Here is a 26,849-nt window from a genome sequence, read left to right on the forward strand (position 1 = left end):
AAAATTTGTTGGTTTTTGTATTCTTTTTTGAAAACTTTTGTAATTTTTTGTTATCGTTTGTAAATTTTTGAATTTTTTTTTAGTTTTTGCAATTCATTGTTCCTTTTTACTGTGAATTTTTGAAATTTATTTCAATTTTTTTATAATTTTTTTTAAATTTTTGTCTTTTTTTATTTTTAAAATTCATTTTTTGGTAAAATTTTGGTCGTTTTTGAAAATGTTTTGAGGCTTTTGAAGTTTTTGTGAATTTTTGTTAATTTTTTTAAATTTTTGTAAATTTTTGTTAATTTTTGTATATTTTTGTATATTTTTGTAAATTTTTGTAAATTTTTGTAAATTTTTATAAATTTTTGTAAATTGTTGTAAATTTTTGTATTTTTTTGTAAATTTTTGTAAATTTATGTAAATTTTTGTAAATTTTTGTAAATTTTTGTAAATTTTTGTAAATTTTTGTAAATTTTTGTAAATTTTTGTATATTTTTGTAAATTTTTGTAAAGTTTTGTAAATTTTTGAAAATTTTGTAAATTTTTGTAAATAAAAAAAATATAAATTTTTGTTCGTTTATTTTAACTCCTGTTATGTTTTTGTAAATTTTTTAATTTTTAAAATTTTCCGTTAATTTTTGTTACTTTTTGTAAGTTTTAGTAAATTTTTGAAACTTTTTGAAATCTTTGTTAATTTCAGGAAATTCTTGTAAAGTTTTTAAATTTGTTTTTAAATTTACAAAAACTCACAAACATTTTTGTTAATTTTTGAAAATTTAAAATTTTTGTAAGTTTTTGTAAATTTTTGATTTTTTTTTGTGAGTTTTTGTAAATTATCGTAAATTTTTGGTTTTTTTTTGAAAATTTCCAAGATTTTCCTGGGTGTTTGTGATTTTTTGCTTGTTTCTTTTTCAAAATTATCTCATTCATCTAAATAGTTACCATTTTTGAAAATTTTTGTAGTTAATTGAATTAAATGATGTTCCAATTATAAGCCGAAAAGCTCTTTGGGAACAAACCGTATGAGTTTTTCATTCGAAAAAGAATCCAAATTGTTTCAAATTTCTAATTTTTTATTGTGTCTGATTTAAATCTTCTAATAAAAGACGTTCTTCACTTGAGAACACTAAAGGTGTTAGATTAAAGTACAATAAACACTGTAAACTTTCCAGCAGCCGCAGGCAAACATTTTTCACGGCCAATCCATGCCAGCTGGTCCTTCGATTTTTTCGTCGTCCATCTCTGGCACCGGATCCAGATGGCAGAAGCAACGAATCTTTGCGTCTGGGTTCTGGGAAAACGGCGGCACGCACACGTATAAAAGTCAATGAAATGAACGGGGCCATTAAAATTGGCAAATAAATCGCCCCATTTATGGGTCCCGGTGGAAATTTGTTCCCCCGAAAACATATCGGAAAGATGTGCTGTGGATCACGATTTAAGATTTCTGGAGCAGTCTATGGGAAGATATTATGGCTTCCAGCTAGTTTAAGATGTTTTTATGAAACATCTGGGAGTGTTATTTCATGACCACTTGGAACCATTTCAAGATTGAGCTTTTATCGATGGGGGATGAAATATTGAAAGCAATGACCTCTTATGGGGATTTTTATTAGATAAAATGAAGGATGAAAATTCACCATTCTTCAAAATTCGATGGAAAATCACATCTGAAATGACTTTTCTACCGTAAAATCAAATCACTCCATCTTAAATCTGTTTCGAGCAAGGTGCGGTTTAAAGTTTTTCACCTCCCCCTCGAGGCATATCTTTCGAGAAGATGATCTGCAGATGGCTCGAGACAGACAGCGACCAAACACGTCACCTACTTGGCTGCGTTAAGAGCTTCGAAGCAAAAAGCCAGCCATGTCTCGACTTGCTTCAGTTCCAAAAAGTGGCAAAATGTTTAGGAATTCATTTCGCGTGGATATAACATTTTATTTCCACCAGGTCATCTTCAATTCAAACAGCTTTTGCTTCCCAGCCTTACTTATTTCTCACAAACATCAGCCGGAAAGTTCGACGATACTAAAAACGAAATCTCACCTTTCGGGCATCCCGAGATAACCGAATAAGACTTGAAGCCTCGCTTTTCCCGGCTCTTTTGACCTCCCCCTCTGGCCAGACCCCAGGAAAAAAAGTTAAAAGTGAAAATAAGCACAAATTTTATCGGTTTTTTTTTTCAGATCTCGTTTCGTTTCTCGCACTTTTAGTTGCACGTGTTGTGGTTTCGGGAATAAATATGTACTGACGTAGCACGCGCAAAAAAGAAACTTTTTCCATAAGCGAGGGAGTTTCCCGGCTCCAGATGATGGTTTTATCCAGTTAAGGCCAATTTCAGATGAATATCATCATCCCGACTCTGCGATTCGAGTGCAATCAATCCGGATCGGACTGATGATGTGCCCGCATGAAAATTTAATACTTGCCTGCACTCACAAATTGCTTGCTGCTCTCCCAAGTTTGATATTTGTTCACTCGTGAGGTTTTGCGGTTTGATTCAGTTCATCGATACTTTTTATTTGTTGAGTTTTGGAACTTATGTGTGTTTTTTTTGAAAGCCACTTTTTTCAACAAAATTCTATCAATTTGGATTTATTAACAAACGTTGATTATCTTAATTTGTAGAAACCTAATCGTATAATCTACCTCTTAACCAACGACATGCAAAATTGCCCGCCGCAGTGCCAGTAAAATATAATAATGAATTATTGAAACGGCGATATTAATCTGAAACAAATCCTCATATATTGTTCAAGCGAATTGAAATAAGCTTGAGGAATTTAAAAGTTCAAGAATATTCTAGAATTTCCTGCTGTCGCTCTGTATAAGCATTTTTTCGTTCTAAAGGGTGATACGGACAAAATTTGGTCAATATCAACTTGACGTATTTCTTTCAATATTGCATTTAAAAAACCTGAACACCCTTTATTTTGAAGGTGTGTGCAGAATGTTGCTTCTATTTGATTTTGGAATTTACTCTTCAGTTGTCAAAATGCCGTCCACGGAAGAAGAGCAGTTTATCAAAATTTTGCTCGCGCATCGTGAAAATCCGAGCTACTCGCACGCAAAGCTGGCAAAATCGCTAAAAGTTGCCAAATCAACCGTAACAAATGTAATTAAAGTGTTTGGGGAACGTTTGTCGACAGCCAGCAAGTCTGGATCGGGGGGAAATCGAAAACCGGAAGCCGCTGAGACGACAAAGAGAGTTGCCAGTAGTTTCAAACGAAACCCTAACCACTCTCTCCGAGATGTCGCAAATAAGCTGGGTGTATCGTCTACAACCGTGCATCGAGCCAAAAAACGAGCCGGACTATCGACTTACAAGAAAGTTGTGACTCCAAATCGCGATGATAAACAAAATACGACGGCCAAAGCGCGATCCCAGAGGCTGTACACGACGATGCTGACGAAGTTTGACTGCGTGGTAATGGACGACGAAACCTACGTCAAAGCCGACTACAAGCAGCTTCCGGGACACGAGTTTTATACGGCAACAGGAAGGGGAAAGGTAGCAGATATTTTCAAGCACATGATACTGTCAAAGTTCGCGAAGAAATATCCGGTTTGGCAAGCTATCTGTACCTGTGGCTTGAAAAGCAGCATTTTCATAGGTTCCGGGACTGTCAACCAAGAAATTTACGTGAAAGAGTGTTTGAATATACGTCTGCTGCCTTTCCTGATGAAACACGGTTGTTTTGGCCGGACTTGGCATCTTGTTATTACGGTAAAAAGGCCATGGAGTGGTACGTCGCCAATAACGTGCTGGTGGTTCCCAAGGACAACAACCCTCCCAACACGCCAGAGCTCGGCCCGGCAGTTCGGATTTGGAAAAGCGGAAGCCTAACTGAACATTTTTCCTGAATTTTATACTAATTAAACTTGAAAAAGAATTTTAATTTGATTTTTAAATAAACGATTTCGCCGATTTACACGCGTTTTCCCTTGATCAAATTTTGGCCGTATCACCCTTTATAAGCAGATATGGTTTGCAGCACTGCGCACATCAATTATGTTCGAAATTTATTTGTGCTGTCACGTTAATATTATTAAAAACATATATTCGTAAAAGCATTGAAATTTGTTAATAAATCTTTTTTTGATTATTCAGTCCCTCCACAATCATAAGTCACTTAACGTATCAATTCAACACAAAATGTTCGTTTATTCGGGTGTTAGCGGACCAAACATCGGGTTTTGCATGGATTTCAGTCATTAAATTTTTCCTGTTTTATTCCAAATATGATTTTGTATTCTATTTTGTTGAAAAAAAGCATAATTTATCAAAACAATAACGTTTTTCAAAACTACAATTATGGGTCAAAGCCCGTAACAATTATTAGTCAAATTGCTCAAAATTATTCGTCACATAGAAGTCCATGGCCCCGAATATCAACATGGAAATCATCAATTTTCTGGCAAACATTCAGAGCAAGTTCACTGGTGTTGGGCAAAAGTGGTAGAAATTTTGACATTTTGAAAATTTTACCATGCAAAATTGTTTTCAAGATCTTGGGCCGTTGTATTTTTTTACAACACTGTTTCTATTTCAGCCGTATGTGATAGAAATATTGCTATTCTTGCATCACAGCATGCGAAAATAAAACACGTGTTGTAAAAAAAACTAGAAGGCCGCTACCGCTGGTGTCGAAATTTCTACCACTTTTTCCCAACACCAGTGAACTTGCTCTCAGGGGCATTAATTCCTACTATATATTTGTTTCCAAATAAGTGGCATTTGTGCTGAGCTATAGCAACCAAGAAATGTTTTGTTTTGCTTGAAAAAGTGACCCATTATTGTGAGAATTTTATGGGTGCTGTAACAATTATGGATCACTTTTGTTTTGCTAAATATGATTGAAATTTTGCATTTTATTTGCACAGTTTCATTTTAAGAATGTAAACTCGTCCTTTTTGCTTATATGAGACCAATTTATTTTGTTGAAATCTTTAAAATAATCGCATGAGGGGCATAACGGTTCAAGATGTCAACATTATAACATTGGAATTTTATGCGATAGTTCAACAGATAATAATTAACGTATGATAAACACTATTCAATTAGCAGCAGCTCACACATAATATTTTGAATGCATTTTGGTGCTATTATCGATAATCTAAAAATGATAATATGAATAAATTTCATTCAGTTCAGCAGTTCAAATGTTCGGTGACTAATAATTGTGTGTGATCCATGATTGTGGGGGGACTGTAATTGCAAAATATGAAGAAATAAATGATAATTTCAAAAGCTTTCGATCTGTTAAAAGCTAGTTAATGAACCCTAGAGTGCCCAAATCTTCCCACTTACGAAAATCTTATAAGTTGCAAGCTAAACTTGATCCTAGGCCTAGCAGAAAGTCCAATGCTAAACATGGGGAATCGGACCACGGAAGGCGCAATCAGCATGAAATTTGTATGCAATTATGAGAAATTTTATTTGGAAGGAACATGGAAACACATTTGTGTACCAATTTCTTTAAGTCTCTTTAAGTTTCAAAAAGAAGTCAATTACGAAAAATACATGATTGATCGACGCTAATATACCCGTTTTTGAAGCTTAATAACTGTTTTATGATAACTCTAATCGAAATGCGAAAAATATTTTCATAATTAAAGCTTTTAAATACTCAAATTAAAAAAAATCGGTTCATAAAGACCGAAATTATGGACGAAAACTGTTTTTTTTGTTCATGCAGAACAAAATACACATAATTCCATACAAACTTCAGGTGCGTTGTGCGACCCCTTTCCTTAGAATAACCTGGTCCAAATTTTGCATGGAACCTAGTACATATTTCAATTTGTATAATTTTGTTATTCAGTTAATAGTCTCTTTTGTGAGATTTTATGTGAACACGGGGTTCGATTTGGATTTTCTAGTGACATTCTCTGAGGTGGAAATTACAATAAAGTAATACAGGTCCGGCAATTGAAGTGCTACATTGAAATTTATATATAAATTGATCAAAACAACAACTTTTTGTTTCAAATTCATTCAATTTCTCTTGAAAACAAACTACTTTTTAAAAATTCACTGGTAAAGTTCGACTTGTTCGTCCTTGAGTTTAACCACTCGCCGCAGCCGGTCGAGGTACGCATCGTGTTCTTGTGGTATTTTATTCCAGACTGCCACGAGATGTCGCTTCAGGACCTCCACACCTTATGTTTCTTAGAGCAGACTTCGGCCTCCAACATACTCCAAATAGCAAAGTCCATAGGGTTCAAGTCTAGCGAAATATCCGCGCACTCGGATCTCAAAATGTACCCTGGAAAATGTTTCGCAATCCAAAGTTGGGTTTTCTTGGGAAAGTCTTATGAATTTTATTTATATAAAAAGTTAATCTATAAAATTTACCATGTTCAAAGATTTTTTGAATCTCATTACATTTATTTCTTGAACTTATTTTGTTTGAACACGATGCCAGAAAGTAATAGAAGTTACTTGCGGTGTTTTCCATTCTAACATAGATATTTGAAGAACTTGATCTTTTTGCAAGATTTTTATTTAAATCACAGATAACTACCTGTTTTATGATTCACAAATATTCTTTTAAAAAATCGATGAGGATTTATATTTTTGATAGTTTGTTTCTTCTCGAATCAAGTGTTTTCAAGCGCGATTTTGTATGTTTTATTAAAAATGTTTAGAAACAACCGCCTTAATGCGAAAAAAAATTCATAGCTTCGTAAAAAATTTGTTAATAGAATTCGTTTATTAGAGCGCATTGTTATGTTTAACTTGGATTGAAGATATACGTATAATAGTATTGAAGTTAAAAGTCTTGAACGTTTTCGAAAAAAATGTAAATAAATTTTTGTGACGTCACAATGCATTCTTTACCGGGGTGCAACTCACAACCTTCTGATCCGATTTCCAATCTAAAAAATGCATTGAATTCCTTTAAAAAAGGAAGAGACCCCAATTTTAGTAGTTTTAGTAAATCATGAACTGAAAAACAGTAGTATTTTCGTGACGTCACAACGCTTAAAAATAGATACCTTTATCAACGATTTAAAAGCGTACACTTGCAGTGACTATGATTTATCTAATATCATGGTTAAAAGATGGGTTTTCTACCATCAAATTAAAATAATTTTTTTTTGACTTAGCTTGATTTTTGACAAAGTTATGTTTTGAATGTATAATTATGGCAAAAATTAATTTAATTTCATACTAAAATTTTTTAATTTCAACGATAACATACTCAATTCTTAAAATAACCGTAACCGAAGAAAAATCGGTTCTCTAGTTGGGCGGTGCTTGGAATGGGTCATGTATGTATGTAGGTATGTGTGTATTTATGCCTGTATGTACATATGTATGTATGTATAGTAGCCACCTTGGGTGCACGGTGGTTCCGCAGTTGTTGCAAAGGCTTCAGCAGCAAGTCAACATTCAGTTACCATATGTCAGGTTAATAACTGCTGGGTGAGACGTTCAAGGGATTGGACTAGTAAGCAGAGGCACTTTAATATTCGAGGGGTTAGGGTAGGATCAATTGGTCTCGAGAAGTTATTACCGAATATACAAATTATTCGCTAAGCAAATCTCGTGGATTCACTGGTTAATCGACGCGATGAATTGTTGTTTTCATCGACTTTTTTCGGCGAAACTTAAAACTAAATTACTTGCCAGTTTGTCCAAACGATTCGAGCTACTTTTGGCGTTTCGCTCCTCCTCAGTTTACCTTAAAATTAAATTTAATAATTGCATAATTTTCCATTTTTCAAGAACTAATTATTTTACTTTATCTAGCGATCGTTGTACTGTTATTCGCTGTCTGTTGTTTGTTTTTGATGTTATGTTTACATTAATCTGTCAGTGTCTTGATCTTTGGTAAAATGGAGGTGTATGCTGATTTGAAATTAATTAAATCTTTCTGATTGTTGACAACGTCGTTGTCGCCCCTTATTTTAATGTGAAACATTTCTGCATTGATTCTGGAGTTGTACTTCAAGACTTTTTCTAAAATTTTGGTATTTTTAAACAATCAAAAACATGACCGTATCAGATACTATGTTGTGCAAGTCCAGTTCCTCTTATTTTTTTCGTGTTAAACATAGTTTTTATGTTGTTCGAATCTTTTTAAGATAAATCAGCGAATGTGGTTAATAACATAAAATATGGAGGATTTGAAAAATCCTACATTGGAGAAACTAGTCAATTTTTATAAAAAAGATTGAAACAACATAAAAACAATGTTTAAAAAAATTAACAGGAGGGACCGGACTTGCACAACATAGCATCGAGTACGGTCATGTTTTTTATTTGAAAAAAAAAACCAACATTTTAGAAAAATTCTCGAAGTACAACACCAGAATCTATGCAGAAATGTTTCACATTGAAATTAGGGACGACAACGACGTTGTTAACAAACAGTATGATTCAATTAATTTCGAATAAGCATACAACTCCATTTCACCAAAAATCAAGACACTGACAGATCAATGTAAACGTAACTTTAAAAACAAACAACAGACAGCAAGTAACAGCACGATGGTCGCTGGATAAAGTAAGATGATAGGTTCTTGTAAAATTGAAAATAATACAATTAATAAGTTTAATTTCAAGGTCCACTGAGGAGGAGCGAAACGCCAAAAGTAGCTTGAAACGTATGGACCAACTGGCAAGAAATTTAATTTTAATTTTCGCCGAAAAAAGTCGATGAAAACTTCAAATATGCAAGTCTCTGTAGTCCCCGCCCTAATAGATTATTTGAAATCAAATCAGAATACGCGTCAATTTGTTACAACAGTCTTGAAATATTTGAAAAGCACATTCTGGATTTCAGGCTGCTTTAGAGCGCTCAAACCTTTTAATGCTTAACCTTTTATTTTTACATTATTTATTTTGATTCAAGCACTTTAAGTTTTGAATCCAAACTATCCATGATCATTGGTTGGTTTAATTGCTCATTTGTTCGGCTTCAAAACTAATGAAAAAAGTTAACCAAAAACAATTCTCTTTTGAATTTTCAACCAGGTCTTACGTTGAATTGTTTTCTGGTTATTTACTTCAAACCAATCTTCCTAGATGATGATTTCGTATTTCATTACAGCTGGCAAAACTTTTCCTACCAAGCCTCAAAAACTTCCGGAGCCAAGAATAAAACCTGTCAATGAAAGTTTCAGCAAGTAGGTAGGTAGGTGAGTAGCCAAAAGAAGCATCCAGGAAACTTTCGTCAAAGCCCCCCAGGGTAGGAACGAAAACATTGAAGAAGTGATAGGCAGGTACCTACTGGTACCGGGAAAAAGCTTCAAGTACAAGTAAGTAAGCAAGTGGGCAAACAGATATTTAGGTACTCACCATAAGCGCCATCGTGAGGGGCAATTGCTGCGGTCCCCGGGCATACTCCAGATACTCCTTGACGGTGCAGTTAAAAGTGTCCATAAACGTCGGATCGCACCGGTAGGGTTCTGCTGTCGGAAGTTCCAATTCGGTGCCACCATATTGGTCGTAATCACCGAAAGTGTTGCTGCTACTACTGAAATTGACGGCATCCATCGACGTCGTCGTTGATCCGGGTTCAGCGTAGGACCCCGGAGGGCCAACGGTCGAAAGTGTCGACAGAAGGGCTGTCAGGAGAGAAGTGGCCATCACCGTCGTCGTCGTCCCCGTAGTTGTTGTTGACGAGTTGTTCCCGAGGACCGGTGAAAAAGTCGGAACGAAGAGACTGGCAGCTGAAGTGGGTTCCATTATTATCTAACTTTTACGACTATTTCGTTCCGGAAGATTATCAGCTCCGGCTGGACAAAGGGTTAATGAAAAGAAAAAAAACTGAGTTAATGGCTGAACTTGATTTTTATGGAAAATGTGTATTTTTCATGTTTGATAACTTATTATTTTATTGTAAATATTTTATAGCAAATCTTATTAAAACAAGAAATGTTGCTAGATTATTTCCATGGACAAATAATCACTCCGATTGTAACAGGGTCTCTCAAATAAAAGTAATAAGTTTTCTTAAAGAATGGATCACGCAAAATCTGGACGCATTAAATAGGGTCTATCTCGGAGCTATGTAAACGAAATAAAAATGTTTTGTTATCAAAATATAGAGGTTTTATTGCACTTTAAAGGAAAAATAATAAAAAAAAATGTTTTGATGTTGTTTTGATGAAATTTCGAACTTTTCGTCTAGAACCACTCATCATAGTTTGGACACCCTATTCACTGATCTCAGCGGCCATTTTGTTCCACAATCTCTTCATCTCTGTTGCATCCCGAGTCGTCCTACCATTCTTCTTCATCTTCTGCATGACAAATGCCCAAAATTTTTCGATAGGGCGGAATTGGGGGCAGTTTGGTGGGTTGATGTACTTTTCGATAAAATCCACCCGTTGGCCCAATACCACTGTAGTACCTCCTAGCGGTAGTGGCAGCTTGCCAAATCTGGCGAAAACTTTACTGGTCCTTTGTGAGATCTAATCTACGAAAAAAAAAAACGTTTCTTAAGGCACTCCTCCTTGTACATTTCGGAGTCCATGGTCTTGTTTTTCACAAAAACCGGGGTTTTTCGTCCGCAGCTCCCAATACCTTGCCAGATCAAACACTTTCTTGCCAACTTATCGGCAAAAACGAATTTGAACTTGGTGGGGACATCACCCCGACCAGTGGCTTTGTAAAATGTTTGGCAAGAAAGCCGCCCGAAATCAAATTTGATGATTTTTGAACCAGACCGCGGTTTTTGACGTGGGTGTCCAAAATTAATTTTCGCCTCGCGGCTTCCATAACGTGTAACTTTACTGGAACTAAACGAATCGTTATGAAATTTTCAGCACTGATAGAGGAAACATTTCCGAACAAAGTACTGTAAAAGTACTGGAACCAAGTTTGGCATGAAAGTGCATTTCGGTACGAGGAATGTTTCTTTGATTGTTTGGTACCCCTCCCTTCTTCCAGTGGGAAAATTGGAAGCGGGGAGGGGGGCTCCCATACAATTTTTCACACAATTCGAGAATTAATCAAGGAAAAGGAACAAAATTTGGCATGCGAGGGTATATGAGTAGGAAAAATATTTAAAGATGATTTAAGATTCCTCGGAATGTGTGAAGGTAAAATTCCATTTGTATTTTGTAGCTCAAACTATTAAACAATTATTTTAATTTTTGCCCTCCAAATCATGCTTCCGAAAATCAATCATTTTCACTGAGCCATGCTTGACTACATTCAGAGCCAAAAAATCAAAGCAGTCAAATTTTCCTTCTTCAACCAAATCATAGAAACAATCATGCATGACAACGACGCTTCTGTATTTGAAACACTTTTGCGATACATGATGAGGTAAAAAAGGACGCAGACTATCAGCAACGAACGTCTCGATGCTGATTTCCTTCCCCTAAGACCAAGCCCACCGGAAGTTGCTATTCCGGTCGGTATTTTAGATGTTTTGATAGGTTGCGTTTTTATCTACTTACTGATTTTCGCACCCATTGTTGCCATCCAGGTTGGTATTTTTGTTTGTTTATTTTCAGGTAGCGACGACCGACTGCGTTGCTACCGGATTGCTACATACACGCATCCTGTAACAACCTACTGCTCGAATGCTATTTTTCGAATCAAGTTAGTGACTTTTGGTGCGATGAAGGGTTGACATATTTGTTGCTGAATGTACTCGATTCGAGGTTTAGCAACCATTGGTGGGGCTGGTCTAACGACTTTCAACCTTTAGGATCATAACTGATATGTATCAGTTCTGAGCGATCTATGTAGGCTATCAGATGATTTTTTATTTTTCGTTTTGCCTAGAAGGACAAAATCATGACTAGGTAACCGCAATGAACTGTCCAGCATGTGCTACAGCTTTTTTGAACATGTGGTCCTGGTATTTATTCAGATTTTTCATTTTGAAACATTAATGATCGTCTATCAATAACGAGCATTATCAACAATGATGCGAGGATAGACGTTCGGGAATGATTGAGGGAGCGACGTTCAAAATGTATCACCAAGTATGTCGATCACCGTCGATTAGCCACTTGACGAATAGCAACGGTAGCCTCCGGTGGGACATGGTATATCTTCTTGTATCAAGTTAGTGTTGATTTTCGACATATATTCAATGGGTACTTTTACCACGTGCGTATCACAGCACTCGGAGGTAGCATCATTCTAGCTAGAAACCATTCCTGATTGCTTTTCTTGAGCGATTTTCCGACCACTGATACTGTCTTCAAATAGCCATGTTGTCTGCCTCTAGAAGATAGTTTTTGGTACCTTCAAATAAAAATTGTTAATTTATCACGTGCAAACATCGCGGAACAGTTTAGAAATTAAAAAAAAAATGAATGCTCTGATATGAGCTGGAAAATGCAAAATTTATTTCTCATTCTTGTTTCATCGGGAAATATTTACCTTATGATAATTGGGAAGTACAATGAAGATTTAAAACGTAGAAGACAAAATTTAAAAAAAATAAAAAAAAAATAATTAAACTTAAATTCCATAGAGATACAGATATAATAGTTTAAGAATTCAAGAATAAAAATCAGGATATACTCCGAATCACAATTCAGTGTCTCAATTCTAAATCATAATTTTAAATCAAGTTTTGAGAAAAAAATATGAATTAAGTTTGAAAAAAAAGATTCAAAGTTACAATCAGAGCCAAAGCAGAAATTTCATCACATGTGAACTTCAATTTTATATCTTTTAAACACAAAACAAAACGTTTATGAATATGTTTATGAATATGATTCTCATCAGAAAAATTGGTTATCAACTTGTTATTCTAAATGTGAAAAAAATTTAATTGGACTTACTCTAGGGGGCCCCCTTAACTATGAAAACTTTTCTAGATATTATTTTACGGAGGCCCCTTGTTTTTATATTTCAAGTTTTCATTCCGATTTTCTAGTTTTGATTTCTTTCCATAGATTTGGAGAAATTGAAGTAGTATGATTTAATTTAAGTCATTTTAAACTTTTTTCCCTCGGCCCCCCCCCCCCCCTGAGCTGGGGGGCCTGGGGCAATTGCCCCTTTTGCCCTCCCCCCCCCCGCTTAATCCGGCCTTGCTGACAAAAGATTTGAGCTCGGGGCACCAACTTATTCCATATTATTTATTAAAATCTAGGCACCAAAATTGTGTTACTTGGGTTATCAATAAAAGGCTATAAATGAGTTCTTTAAAATGGTAAGACTTTATTATTCAACATATTTCCATCATAAATGTTAATAAGCTTATCTTTTCAACCATATTAAAAATTTTTGATTTATTTAAATAAGTTTGTCTTTATTTTTCAGTTCGGAATTTCTTGTAAGCTTGATACTTTGATACTCGTGAGTTTTTCTAAACGTTTCCGTTATTGTAATTATATTTGAATTTTCTTTTTCAATCTACATGTATCATGATTTTTATAAATTTTCGGAAAAGTTCGGAAAATGATTCGAAATTGCCACTTAAGTTAGCATTTGTATTTTATTTTCCATTTTAATATCAACATTTTGAATTATTCATTTCTAGTTTATACGTTTCTAATAGACTATTTTAAAAATAATCCATTTCCGAAACCTGTACTTTGTCAGTAATAGTTTTCTAGTATTTGTTTTGAATAGGGAAGAATGGGGACACTTGATCTCTTTTTATTATTTTAATTATCTTAATAGTAAAATTTAGCAACTCGTCGTCTTTTGTGTTTTTGACAGCGTGTAATTTCAAATTTATATGCTCTAAAATTTGGATCGATTCATGAACTCGTAGATGAACCAGAAACATTTTTGTGAGACTTTAAAATTTGTGGTATTTTTTAAGTTACAGGAGACTTGATCCTTTACTAAAGGAGACTTGACCCTTGATTCAGGGTGCCCTGAACCTTCACAAAAATCTAGTAAAACCATGAGATAGAAGGACCGTTGACTATTTTTTGCTAAATTAGTTCTTATTTCACAATTTGTAAGTATTAGACAAATGACTTGTAAAAGTTTGTCTATTACCCTAAAGCCATTATATACTTCAAGGCGCAATTTTTTAGCTTTTAAAATAAATACAGTATTTTTAAACTGCGACCCACAGATGGGTCTTGACTCAAACATTCAGTCAGTGAAACTTTTTTTTGTAGAGAAATGAATCCAACTGTGTTAGATGAAATTTCAGGGACTAGATAAGAGAAAATCGATGTTGAAAAACATGCGAAAAAAAATAATGCGAAAAAAATTCGCCTTGTCTCCCGGTAGGACTTGAACCCACATCTTGCGTTGGATTCATTTCTCTACAAAAAAAAGTTTCGCTGACTGAATGTTTGAGTCAAGACTCATCTCTGAGTCGCAGTTTAAAAATAGAAATAAGGCGGTGCCAAACACCGAAATTGGCTGGATATCCAAATACGGCAAACGCATCATTTCTCATCATAACTGACAACCCGTGCAGGATATGAGAAGGCAATGCAAATCTTGCCGTGCTTAAAAATGTCCAAACTTGATTCCAACTACCGTAAGATGAAATGATGGGAATAGGAATAGACCAAGAAAAATGATTATGATCACATGGGAGAACTATTCCCTTCATTCGGATAGATATCGACACTCAACCAGTATAATACTCATACGCCAGGTTGGTCTCCTGTAGTAGAATGTTAATACATGGGCCCCGGAGAGGCGCAAGATGTGGGTTCAAGTCCTACCGGGAGACAAGGCGAATTTTTTTTCGCATGTTTTTCAACATCGATTTTCTCTTCTCTAGTCTCTGAAATTTCATCTAACACAGTTGTATTCATTTCTCTACAAAAAAAAAAAATAAATACAGTATTTTTAGTCCTTTTTATCAGATTATTGGTCAGATAAATATAAGTTATTTCATGATAACCAATGATCACCATCCATTTAGAAGAAAAATATACCTTTTTGGACTCTAGGGATCAACTATACTCATAACATTTTTTGTTGGAAAACTTCTCCTTAAAAAAATTGAGGGTTTTCTGTTGCTTTGAAAATATGAAAATTTAAAGTTCATATTGTACTCGAACGATTTATATATTAGAATACCTAAGTATTTTTGTTATATATTTTATGTGAGAAGCATTTTAAAGTGATGAAAAAGATCTTCAAATCACATTTTGATAAATTTTTCGAACAAATTTCAATAACTCTAAACACATTTTTTTTATAATTTGTTGAGATAACAACATTGTTGTTTTTGTTCTATTTGGCACATTTTGCTAGAACATTTGATATTTGTAAGCCATTCCTGATTCGAAATTTAGCCTAAACTCTAATGGTTTGATCAGGTTGCATTACGAATATAGAAAGTTATATTGTGAACTTCAAAAATGATCTTTTCTAGTCGTTTGTTCATAAACGATTTCATCTTTGACTTTGATCACTGGAACTCTTGAAATTTAATTGAATATTTTCTTATACGTTTCAAATAAAATTCACATATGCGTTTTGAATAAATTCTCTATTTCAGATGTTTTTTTTTTCTTTTCAAGAAATCACTTTTCAAATCATGATTAAATGATTTTTTTTTTCCTAAAATTCAAGACTAATATAATCAGCAGTAATCCGCAAAATTTTTAAATCAATTGAAAATGAAGAAAATACGGTAGTTGATTTAAAAAGAGTTATAATCTGTTTGCTTAACAATTTTGGTAATGGGTTTATCTGACGTGTTATAAAGTATATTAAAGAATTCGGATTTGATTTCTTAAATTTGGTGTTATTTTTTATGCGTTTTATTTCGGGACATTGGTTCTTTTGTCTGAAGGTATAAATTTAAGTTTTACTAGAAAATTTCATTCATGTTTGTTTTCTGGTATTTCGTAAATATTAAAACTAAAATTTAATGCCATGTAAGTTTCGCATCGCATCAGTAAAATGTAACATTTTTTCGAGTTTAAGTGGTAGTCATGAGTAGGAATATGGTTTTATTTCTTGCTAAATATGAATTTTGAAAACCCACGGGCAGTTCCTTCCATTTTTTTTAAATTTCATGTTTACGATGGGAATAAATATAATAAAAAGAGACTATATAATGGATAACACTAAATAGTTACCAAAATTAAAAAAAAAATCTTGAACCTTATTACCTACCTACCTAAGGGTCCAGCGCCGATTGACCGGCGCATAGGGCTGAGATAAAAGATCTCCACTGCTGGCGATCCGGAGCCAGCGTCTTCACTTGCTGCCAGCTAAGGTTCTCGTCAACCTTATTGAACCTTATTGACCGACCTAAATATTCAATGTTAAATCAACTGCTGAATCCGAAAAAGCAATAAAAAAAAAATACAGTAGAACAGTTTTTAATTCATTCTCTAAATATCAAATTTGGGAAAATAAAAAAAGTACTTGTACTTTTATTCCAATATCTCGGACTGCATAATAAAAATTTTAATTTTTTTGGCAAATTGAAGGTGGATTTATTTGTTATCGATCATCTGAAGTTTATTTTTGTATACGATCAACAGAATTGTTGATATTTGTGAAAGAAAAATGATAAAAAGTTATTTTTTTTGGAAAAAAATCTAGATAGAAAAGAGCGACTAGATGGAAATATTTAAAAAATCTGACTTTCAAAAAATCGTAAACTAAACCGTAAAAACTAAGATTTCAAGTGGTTTTGAATGATTCAACGAACCGTAGGGTGAAAAATTAAACATTATAAATCCCACTCCCAAGTTGAAATTATTCATTTCTCGGTCGGGGGGTTTTTTTTTTACTTCAATTACTTGTATTCGTTTATTTTGATGTTTTAAATCGTTGAAATCTTTTCATTGTAGATATATAGCCTCCACTTTTGAATCTTCATATATGCTATTTTGGATAATATGTTTAATACAATCATTTCACCTGGTCTATTTGTTTGAAAATTTCTGTTGTTTCTGCGATATTCCTTCTTTAATGTATGCTGTGATCGTTTAAAAATAGGTAGAAATTTGTGCACCTCCCTGGCAAAACTGTAGACCATTACCAATATTTTAAAAATAAAAAGACAATTCCCAACGCTTTATCCACGATGAAAAAAAGAGTCATGTGGGCATTAGAACAACTTTTTGAAGCTTCGCAATAAAAATCACGAGTAAATTAAAAAAAATCCTTAAAATTTCATTTTTTTCATTTTAAGGCTTTATTTAATTGTAACTTGTTCAAATAGGAATAATACCAAAAAATTGAAAAAAACCAATTTTAAAGCTGTTATCTTGGCAAGGATATACAAAGTATTACAATTCAAATAAACAAGAAATAGCCATGAAAGAACTTCATTTGTGCTTTGGACAAAATTATTAAAAAAAGAAATAGATAAATATTGAATGTTTGTTTTATTGTGCAGAGTTCGCTCGAAAACACCTTCAAATTATGGATAAAAGAAGTTATTTTGCTTAGTTCTGATAAAAGTTGTAAAATAAAGTTTTCAATTTTTAAGAATTTTTTGAGTATGTTATTGATTTACTTCGATCATCGTAAGTTGTTACAACGTATTTCCTCTATTTCCTAATTTAGAAAACGAGTAAATATACTTAACTATTTTATCTTTGTAGAACCATAGCTTTTTCTAGAAATCTGATAGTAAACTTTTCTACTACATTCCGACAGCAAAAATGTCAGAGTAATCGAAGCTTTAATATTTTTTGATGCTCAAAAAATAATAAACTTTCACGAAAATCCTCGTCAAATTTTTTGAATTTATTCAAAAGTATTTAGAATTTTTTTTTATTTTAAACAAGAAACAGTATGATGTTGAATAATAAGTCCTGGTTTTCTAAACTCAACTTAAAACTTCCATCTGATTTCGATTGAAACTAAACATAGAGAATATTTATTTCAAACCTTGTTTTTCGTAAGTTATGAACAGCGTTGCCAGATACTTTTATGGCTATTTATTCCTAGCTAGTTTTTATAATTAATTTTAAAATGTTCTCTCTCTCTTATGTGATTTTTTCGAGGAATCAAATCAAAAGATCGTTTTACACTCAATTCCCCTACATGTTTCATTTATTTGAGAAAATCCATGTTCTAACTTGAAAATTTTGAATCAAATGAGACCTATCTTGTGTAATTTTTTTTCCAAGGAGTCGAATGAAGGCTGTTTGAGTCACAGCACGCAAAGGAATATTGAGTTAGAGGCGTTTTACCTTCAATTTCCCAACATTTTTAATATATTTCAGAAAAAGCTCATTCTGATTTGAAAATTTTGAACCAAATGAGACTTATCTTGAGCGATTTTTCTCGGAGAATCGAATGAAGGCTATATGAGCCTTCGCACGCATTCGAAAATGGAGGTCTGGCTTACTTACTCCCAATTTCCCTACATTTTTGAAATATTTAATCCGTAACTTCATTTTTCGATGCGTGTGGTGGCTTAAACAACCTTTATTCGATTTCTCGAAATAAAAATCACACCAGATAGTACACATTTATTCCAATATTGTCCTGTGCGAACAAGCTTTTTTCTAAATTAATTGATAAATTTTGGGAAATTGAGAGTTAAACAGCCATAACTCCAGTAAGCGATACGTGCGGTGGCTGGTATAGCCTGCGTTTCATTTCTCGAAAAATTAACCACACATTTCTTGTTTCATTTGATTTAAAGTTTTCAAGTCCGAACATGCTTTTTCTCAGTTTATTGAAAAATGTAGCTGAAATAAGGGTAAAAACAATCGTAACTCCATTCGATTTCAAGGAAAAAAAAACACTTAAGGTGAGTCTTATTTAGTTCAAAATTTTCCGAACATGCTTTTTCTGAACAATTTGAAATCGAAAGGGAATTGAGGGTAGAATAGTTATAACTCCATTTTCCGATGCGTACGGTCGCGGTGGCTCAAATAGCCTTCATTTTATTCCTCGGAAAAGATCACTCAAGATAGGTCTATTTTTGTTCAAAAATTTCTAGTCCAAATCAGTAGTTTTCTGGATTATCTACGAATATTAGGATAAATAAGGGTTAAAAAGGCACTATATCTCCGTTCGTAAGCTTGAGCAGTTGTCCAAACGATTCTGGAAGTCTGGATAGAAAGCAAATGAGGATAACATAAAAATCAACTGTATATCAATATAGAACTTTTAAAGTGATGCGCTTGTTGTGTTTCCCATAAAAAAAAACTGTGAAGAAAACAAATAATCACTTTTGTGAAAATGTCTATATCTGATAAATCGTTCACTCAAACATTGATAAACTTAGAATGACTTAAAAGATATTTTAGTAATTTTCAAAGAAAATTTATTTTAAACAACTTACCCACTATCCAAAAGCACCAACAAGCCAGCCGACTGCAGTGCTGTCGAGACAGGTGTATTTAAGTAAGATGATATCCTTTTCCCCGGAAATTTGTGCGCCCGCCCGCTTACAGCTCTATGGAGCCACTCCTGGTCGGATGGTTGCAAATTTTCAGTTGCGGTAAGCGGATTTTCTCACCGAGATTGCCCCCAGCCGCAACAAACTTAAACCCAGAACAAACACACTTATGCGAGCAGCCCTCATTTGGCGCCGAGAGATTTTCCATTTTTATTAACCTCCCGACCTAGACCTTTTGAGGGTATGTTGCAGGATCAGTTACACGAGAGGGTAAAAGAGAAAAAAAAAGGAATAGATTTATCTACGAATTAGCACCACACCAGACGATGGACTCTCGTTTCACAAACAAGGTAGTTGGTGTTTTTTTCTCGACACTTTTTTATTTGTTTCGCCGCACTTCCTTCACTAAAGTGGACTTTCTGGGTACCTGCAGGATGATTTATAAGTTTGATACACCTTCACACTTTTCTTTCATTCTTCCGGTTTGGACTTGTTTTTTCTTCTCTCCTCTACTTACAAAGGATTCAAGTTTTAAGCCATCAAGGATTAGGTTGGCTTTGCTGGGGGTAGAAAAAAATTAAGCCACTCAGTAGACGCAAATCCCAGCTGCAGCTGCTGCAAGATGATGTTTTCTCTCAACGCATAATATGTTGAGCAACGGAAGTTGGAAGCTGCAAAAAAGGTAGAGAAACAAAATGAACGTTATTACTAGGTATGCTATACTTGGAGGAAATGAGAATGGATAAGCATATTCATATTGTATTCTGGGTTTTGTTTACATTTGAGAGTATGTGTTTTGATGATGATTTATTAAACGACTGATTTCGTATATCAACTATGGTTGAGAGCAGGGGCGGTCCTAGAGTCGGCTCTTGGGGGGGGGTGATTTTCCAATTTTCAAAAATCAGTCAATATAAAGGAACATTAATAACTGGTGAGAAAAAAACAATCTTTTGAGTGAGCGAAAGGAGAAGAGAGGACTTGCATTGGGGGTGGTTATTCCTTTATAAAACAACCAGCGAATCTATAATAACCACTGCGAAAAAATGTTGATATTTTTTTTATTTGTAGATATCTGGTATTTTAGAGTTGTCACTTTAAAAGATTTCTCGTTATAAATGTAATTTTTTCAATGAAAATAATACACACGTTGTTCAGAGATGAACACGTAGAAAAAAAATTCTAGTTATCTTCATTTTTTTTTCCTGAGCTTCTAAATATTAGCTATCTGGTATTTTATAATTTATCGGAAGTATTTTACTTTTCACCGATAAGCCCGATGACAAATTAACAAACATAACTAACGGGCATTAAATTCTTTATAGGGGTATTTTACTGAATCGTGATTTGGAAATTTAATACCTAGGTATTATAATTTTCAAATTTAAAAACCCAATATATAGAATCAACACTTTGAATATAAATTAAATAGAAAAACCCGATTACATATCAAAATCAGTTACTGGAACCGAAATTTATTTGATTTGCTCTTGAATTGAAAGTTTTCAAATAAATTTCAAAGAAAAGTGATTAATTTTTGTTCACCTTCGCATAATTACCAATTTGTTAAATAATTTTTTGATTTTAAAGAAAATTATGAAATGAAGGGTTAATTCTGAAAGTTAATACTTAATTTAAAATTTTCGTAAACTTTTTCCAACTCGCCAGATTCCTTGATAAAGGCAAAATAAACATGCCGAAACGTCGGATGTAGTAAATAAACATCGTTTTATGTTTTCATATGTGATGAAAGAAATTAGAGAAACATGAACTATCAAAGAACGAAAGAAACACAAGCCGTAAATATCATGAAAATTTCGAAAAAGATACAACGGCTCACCGACAGGACTTGAACCTGCAATCTCCGCTTCGGTACAACGGCGCGTTAGCCAATTCCACCACGGTGAACGTGATGGAACCGGCGAACACGAGCAATCGAGCTCTGCCGATCAACTGCTGGACCCAGGGTTGCCAACATTTATTTCAAAAAATCAGGGAACTTGCGAAATAAAAATCAGGCAAAATCAGGCTACGTAAAAGTAACGGAAAATTTCGCTCAAAGTGATGACCTTTTTTTTTTTTTTGGTCATCGCTCCACATTTTTCACTCCAATAAGTGTTGTCAGCCTACTTAGTTGAATAATTCTGCTGCATCAAAGCAATCCCTTCCATTCTCTTTTTCAATAAGAATTAACGGGAATCTTTCGATTGCTTTGATTCAGCCACATTTTCACTTTTTTCACTCCAGCTATAGTACCTACTCCAGTTTTCTTACTACCCATTTTTTCATGACATTCGCAAAAATCAGGCAAAATCAGGCATATTTTCAAAAATCAGGGAAAATCAATGGCTTATCAGGTTGTCAGGCAGAGCCTCGAAAAATCAGGCAACGCCTGAAAAAATCAGGCACATTGGCATCTCTGGCTGGACCTTCTATCGAAAACACCATGTATATCCCGCATGTGATCTTTTCCCTCTATTGATTTCTCTTGTTTCTCTAACCCCACCCATCGACTCGGGATTTTAGGTGTTTCGATAGAAGGTCCAGCAGTTGATCGGCAGAGCTCGATTGCTCGTGTTCGCCGGTTTCCATCACGTTCACCGTGGTGGAATTGGCTAACGCGCCATTGTACCGAAGCGGAGATTACAGGTTCAAGTCCTGTCGGTGAGCCGTTTGTATCTTTTTCGAAATTTTCATGATATTTACGGCTTATGTTCTTTCGTTCTTTGATAGTTCATGTTTCTCTAATTTCTTTCATCACATATGAAAATGTGATCATTTTCAGGTACAAAGATGTACCAAGCGATTTCATAACATCAGTATTGATCGTTTTATGATTTTTTTGAGACTGAAATCGCCGAGAAACTTTTTCAACATTACCGGACCAGTCGATAGGAAATTTAAATATGTTAATACTTTTCTTTAGTGAAAAATCTCAATCATTTGCAATTGAAATAGCCAAGCTTTCAGATTAAGGATATCAATAAGGATATCAAACCTAAAGCTAAATTTTAAATTAAAATTTCAATTTTATTGTGTAGATGAGCTAAAAGCAGTATCGGTGACATAATTGCTGTAGATCTAGAAATCCAGGAGTGTTGGTTAAAAATCACTCAAAGATCTTCTGACTGTTTTGCATGATAGAATGCCTTTTGCCGAAAAAATAGTGGAATGATAAAGGGATAGTTTTAATTCACAAGGAAAAAATTAAACCGTGGCAAACTGATTTTGGAAGCTTTTGGCGTCTCAAACTCGATCTTTTGTCTGTTTTTTTCCCTTCTTATTTTCTGGCATTGAGTAATTTTAAAACTTAGCAGTTCAGAGGGAAATCGATCAATGAAAATTAATAAAATATGTACAATCTTTTCATTATTCTTTATTCATTCAACGATGCAGGTCAGAGGGAAGAATGCTAAAAAGTAACAAATTTCCGGAAAAAAAAACAATACAGATTTCGTCTAGATAATCTTCGTATTTTACAAAATGAGGAAAGATAATTACTTCTATAATTGTTTTCTCATGGTAAATTACTCACAGTCTTTATAAAAATTGATCATTAAGTTAATACCTTTTTTTCTAATTGTTTTTTGATATTTTACACTTTTGCTAAAAAGTGCACAAGTTTCTCCAATGAGCCTTGTATTTTCAAAATTTATACCGGAAAAAGAGCTGATAAAATAATACAAATTTGCATTTAGAGCTCCTAAATAAGTTGAAATCAGTTTTCAAATTCTTTGCACTTCGGAATATGTGAATTTCGTTTTCTGGTGTTATAGTTTTGAATGCAGATTTTGGGTTCTAGAGATGAATTTGAATCTCTATCTCCAACACCAATTCCTGAAAAAGCTGATATAAATACTTTTTTGTTCCTTTTTGGCGCTAAAAGCTCGTAGGAAACGCAAAAGTCAAAAAACGTAATCTCTTTCTTCAATTTATTGTTGCTGAAATCTCTTGAGAGGATTTTTTTAAATTTAAACTCTTGCTATGAATATTTTATATTCGATTTCTGTTTGGCAGTACTTGTATTTTTTTCACAGTCATCCATAATATGAATGTTTGATGTGATACATTTCAAACAGACTTAAATAAAATCAGATCTAAAATTGAAAGTGTTGTTTTTGAATTTCAAAATGTAGGCTATTTATTTTAAGTTTATAATTCATATTTGAATGGTGGATTAATTGAAGGTGAAAAATTCTCGCGAAAGAGAATCTTTACTGTGATTCAGAACCTGATTATTTATTTTGCAACTGAAGGCAATAAATGTATGATGAAAGCAGAACAAATATTTCAAGTATTTCAGTGTTATAAACATTTTCACCCCCCTATATGACTTTTCCAAATTTTTCATTTCATCAAAATTCAAAACAAAATCAAGAATTCAGAAGCTCTGAATTTGAAGCAAATACTAAAATTGGTTGCGATTTGCTCGTGTTAATTGAGGCATATGAGGGAAATAATTGACAATTTAAAAAAAAAAAAGTTGTCCCTACATTTTATTAATAGCAAATTCCAAATCAATACTCAACAACACACCTTTGTTGAGTAACTTCAACAAAAGTTATTTGGTATAATTCAGTCCAGGGAATCCAAAGTTACAGCTGCTTGAGTTTGGTGGACCGACTTTTTTCAATATTGAGCCTTTGAGGTGATAAATTAACTTTTTTGTTGAATAAACACCCCCACGGAGTGGAAAATTTTTAAAATTGGAAAGCACATCTACTAAGAAAAGTTCCAACTTTTTATAGAAATTCGAGCTTTTGCTGGTATTTTGTAACGAATTTTTGCCGCTTGGGGGGGGTGATCACCCCGATCACCCCCCCCATAGGACCGCGCCTGGTTGAGAGTTTGATAAATGAACTCATACATGAGATTTCGAATTATTTTACAAAAAAAAGAGATGAAACAAACGGCCCACTCTTTCCTGAAGAAAATAATGTCTTATCATTTGTATCAGGTAGTAAAATTTGTAACAGTTCATAAATGAAACAAGTAAAACTCAGTTTTTTCATGATGAACATTTCTTTTCCAGCTGTTTGAATTGATTTTTGAGAGGAATTTATAAAAAATCATGAAGGGGTTAAAATATGGTTGAGAGAATTTTTTCAGCACGTATTCGAGGCCGAACAAATCCGGGCAATTTTAAGTAAAAACCTGGCAAAATATGGGCATTTGATTTTAAAATTGACGAACAAATATCTAGCCAAATTTTGTCGAAACCCAGAAATTCCACAAAAAATAAGATAAAAATTGGAAAAAAAAATGTCATCCAACACTCATCGACAGATCTTAAATCGTATTTTAGGCACCTAAAAAACCTTGCATTATTATTTTTATAAAACTTGCTCAAAAAATTTCGTTTTGGGGGGCATTAATTAAAAAATTTCTACAACTTTTTACAATTTGTTTTTTTTTGTTTGATTTGCATATAAAATGAATTGATACGGCAAAATCCGGGAACTTTCCAATGGGCAACCGGGCCGGTCCGGACTGTTCCCAAGTTTTGTATTAAATATCCGGGCATACCCGAATAAAACCGAGCAGCCTGGCAACCTTAGTTTAAAACATCAATATTTCGATTGGTTATCGAAAAATGTTTCATAGTTAATGGATGTTCCATTATGTTGTTACTGAATATCAACGGTAGTAAAACCCATTAAAAACCCGCAGTTGATGAATTCATGTTCAAAAAAGTTAGTGGCACTATATATTTTCTAATAATCTTAATATCAAAGGGATTAGGATCTAGACATTAACTTGCTCACATTTACCGATCATGGAGAATTGAAAATTCTTCAAATAACAATTCTGCCTAATACTTCGTAGTTCGGTAATATTTTTTCATTTGAAAGCTTCATCTTCAATGAAGCTTCATACTCCCTCTTGGATTAATTAAAAAAAGCAAATGCGCATTGCACAGTTTATAATGAGCGTATGAGTTGAAATTGTATCTTTATAAAGGTATATTTAAAATAACATTATGAAGATACAATTATTTATTAATAATTTTATTGGTGAAAACATAAGTTTCTTGGTCTAGATCACGATAGACTGCTACAAGCTTTGTATCGAAAATTTCAAACAGATAAATTTTCCCACCTCCTGTCACTTTTTTTAGATTTTTTTTACAGTCGAAACAATCTTTGTAGATATTGGAGGAAACTGATACATTCCTGATTCTAAGCAACGAGTTTTTATATTATGTTGAGAAATTTAAGGAAATCGAAATTTAACTATTTATAATCACCAGAGATGTACTGAACATTAAAAAAAATATAAGTTTGAACGATATATTTACCAACGTGTTTGCACTACATTTTATGTCAACAATCCACAAACCTAAATTAAACACTAAAAAAATATTCGATCACGTACGTGCGAGGAACCCGTTTCAAACTCAGCTAGAAATAAAATAATACCAAAAAATGCACAATTAATAGGGAAATTCATTTTTGAGATCATTGCCCTACTTATGATTATCACAAAAACCTGGATAAAATAATAAAATGTACTGTTATGATTACAAATTAATCATAATTTAACTTTTGAACTTTAGAAAATTTATTCAAAAGATATGGTTGACGATGGAATTTAATTTGATTTAAAAAATCAAAGTCAGAGATAAAACCATACTCAAATTCTTCCAATAATCAAAATTAAAGACTTAAATAGTTTATGTAGAGTTCACAAAAATAACTTTATATATTCAAAATAAAACATTTTCAATTCATCATTAAAACCTTTGACTAAGTACAGCTTGGGAAATTTAGTTTCTCGAACAATCAATAAGAAACTGAACTTTCATACATTTAAAAAATAAGATCGATTTTTAAAAAAAAGATTTAAAATAATAAAAATAAGTGAAACTTTTAAAATTTTCAAGCACAAGTTTAATAGTTTAAAATTTTAAGCTCGGATTTTTTTCGCCATCAATATTTTATCCTGGAATGGACAAAACAATAATAGTCTGAAGTTAAAGGCTTCGAAAAAAATTGTGTTTTCTAAATAAAAAATCAAAATTGAAATAAAAAAAACAAGCATTTGTAAAAAAAAATTGATTGTAGCACTATAAAATTCAGTAAATTTGATTAAAAAAATGTTGATTTGAAAAAACGCTGACATCCTCAGCTAAAATTTATTGTCAGATTTGGTCTATCAGAGCCAGTTTTGATGATATAGCGTTTATAATTTTATAAATGAATCAGATTTGAGTGAAATCAATTATTGATAACTGATGAACCAACAAACCTATATAAAATAAAACATGTTTATTAATTTGTTTATTAATCACCATTCAATCAAACAATAATATTTGGCCTAGATATGCTTATTTCAGAGATCAGTGACTAAATTCTACAATTGAAATACATTTAAAAAGATATTATTACAAGTATTTATGATATTACTGTAAAATTTTTTAAAAAGGTTTTTTTTTTCAATTAAAATTTCGTAGAATACTTCAAAACTATTTGACTTTCTGTTCAAAAAACATGTTATATTAAATTTGGTCCAAAACTTTTTTTTAAAAATAGTTTAATTGCCTTTTTTTGTTATAATATTTTGAATTGAACAATTCATGCATTAAAATAGTAAAAAATACTATGTAATCATAATTCAGGTTTAAGTTGTTTTACA

General features: G+C 33.1%; 1 protein-coding gene across 1 annotated transcript in view; it reads right to left on the minus strand.

The window, feature by feature from the left end:
* The window catches only part of LOC129753454 (neuropeptides capa receptor-like), a 244,857-nt gene that overhangs the window by 132,224 nt on the left and 85,784 nt on the right, over positions 1-26,849 (minus strand). Inside the window, 2 exon segments of the mRNA XM_055749275.1 lie at positions 9,296-9,735; positions 19,158-19,885. Of these exon segments, the coding sequence (XP_055605250.1) occupies positions 9,296-9,685 (390 nt within the window). The 5' untranslated portion in view covers positions 9,686-9,735; positions 19,158-19,885.

This window comes from Uranotaenia lowii, chromosome 3 (assembly GCF_029784155.1).
Source record: "Uranotaenia lowii strain MFRU-FL chromosome 3, ASM2978415v1, whole genome shotgun sequence".
Classification (NCBI taxonomy): Eukaryota; Metazoa; Arthropoda; class Insecta; order Diptera; family Culicidae; genus Uranotaenia; species Uranotaenia lowii.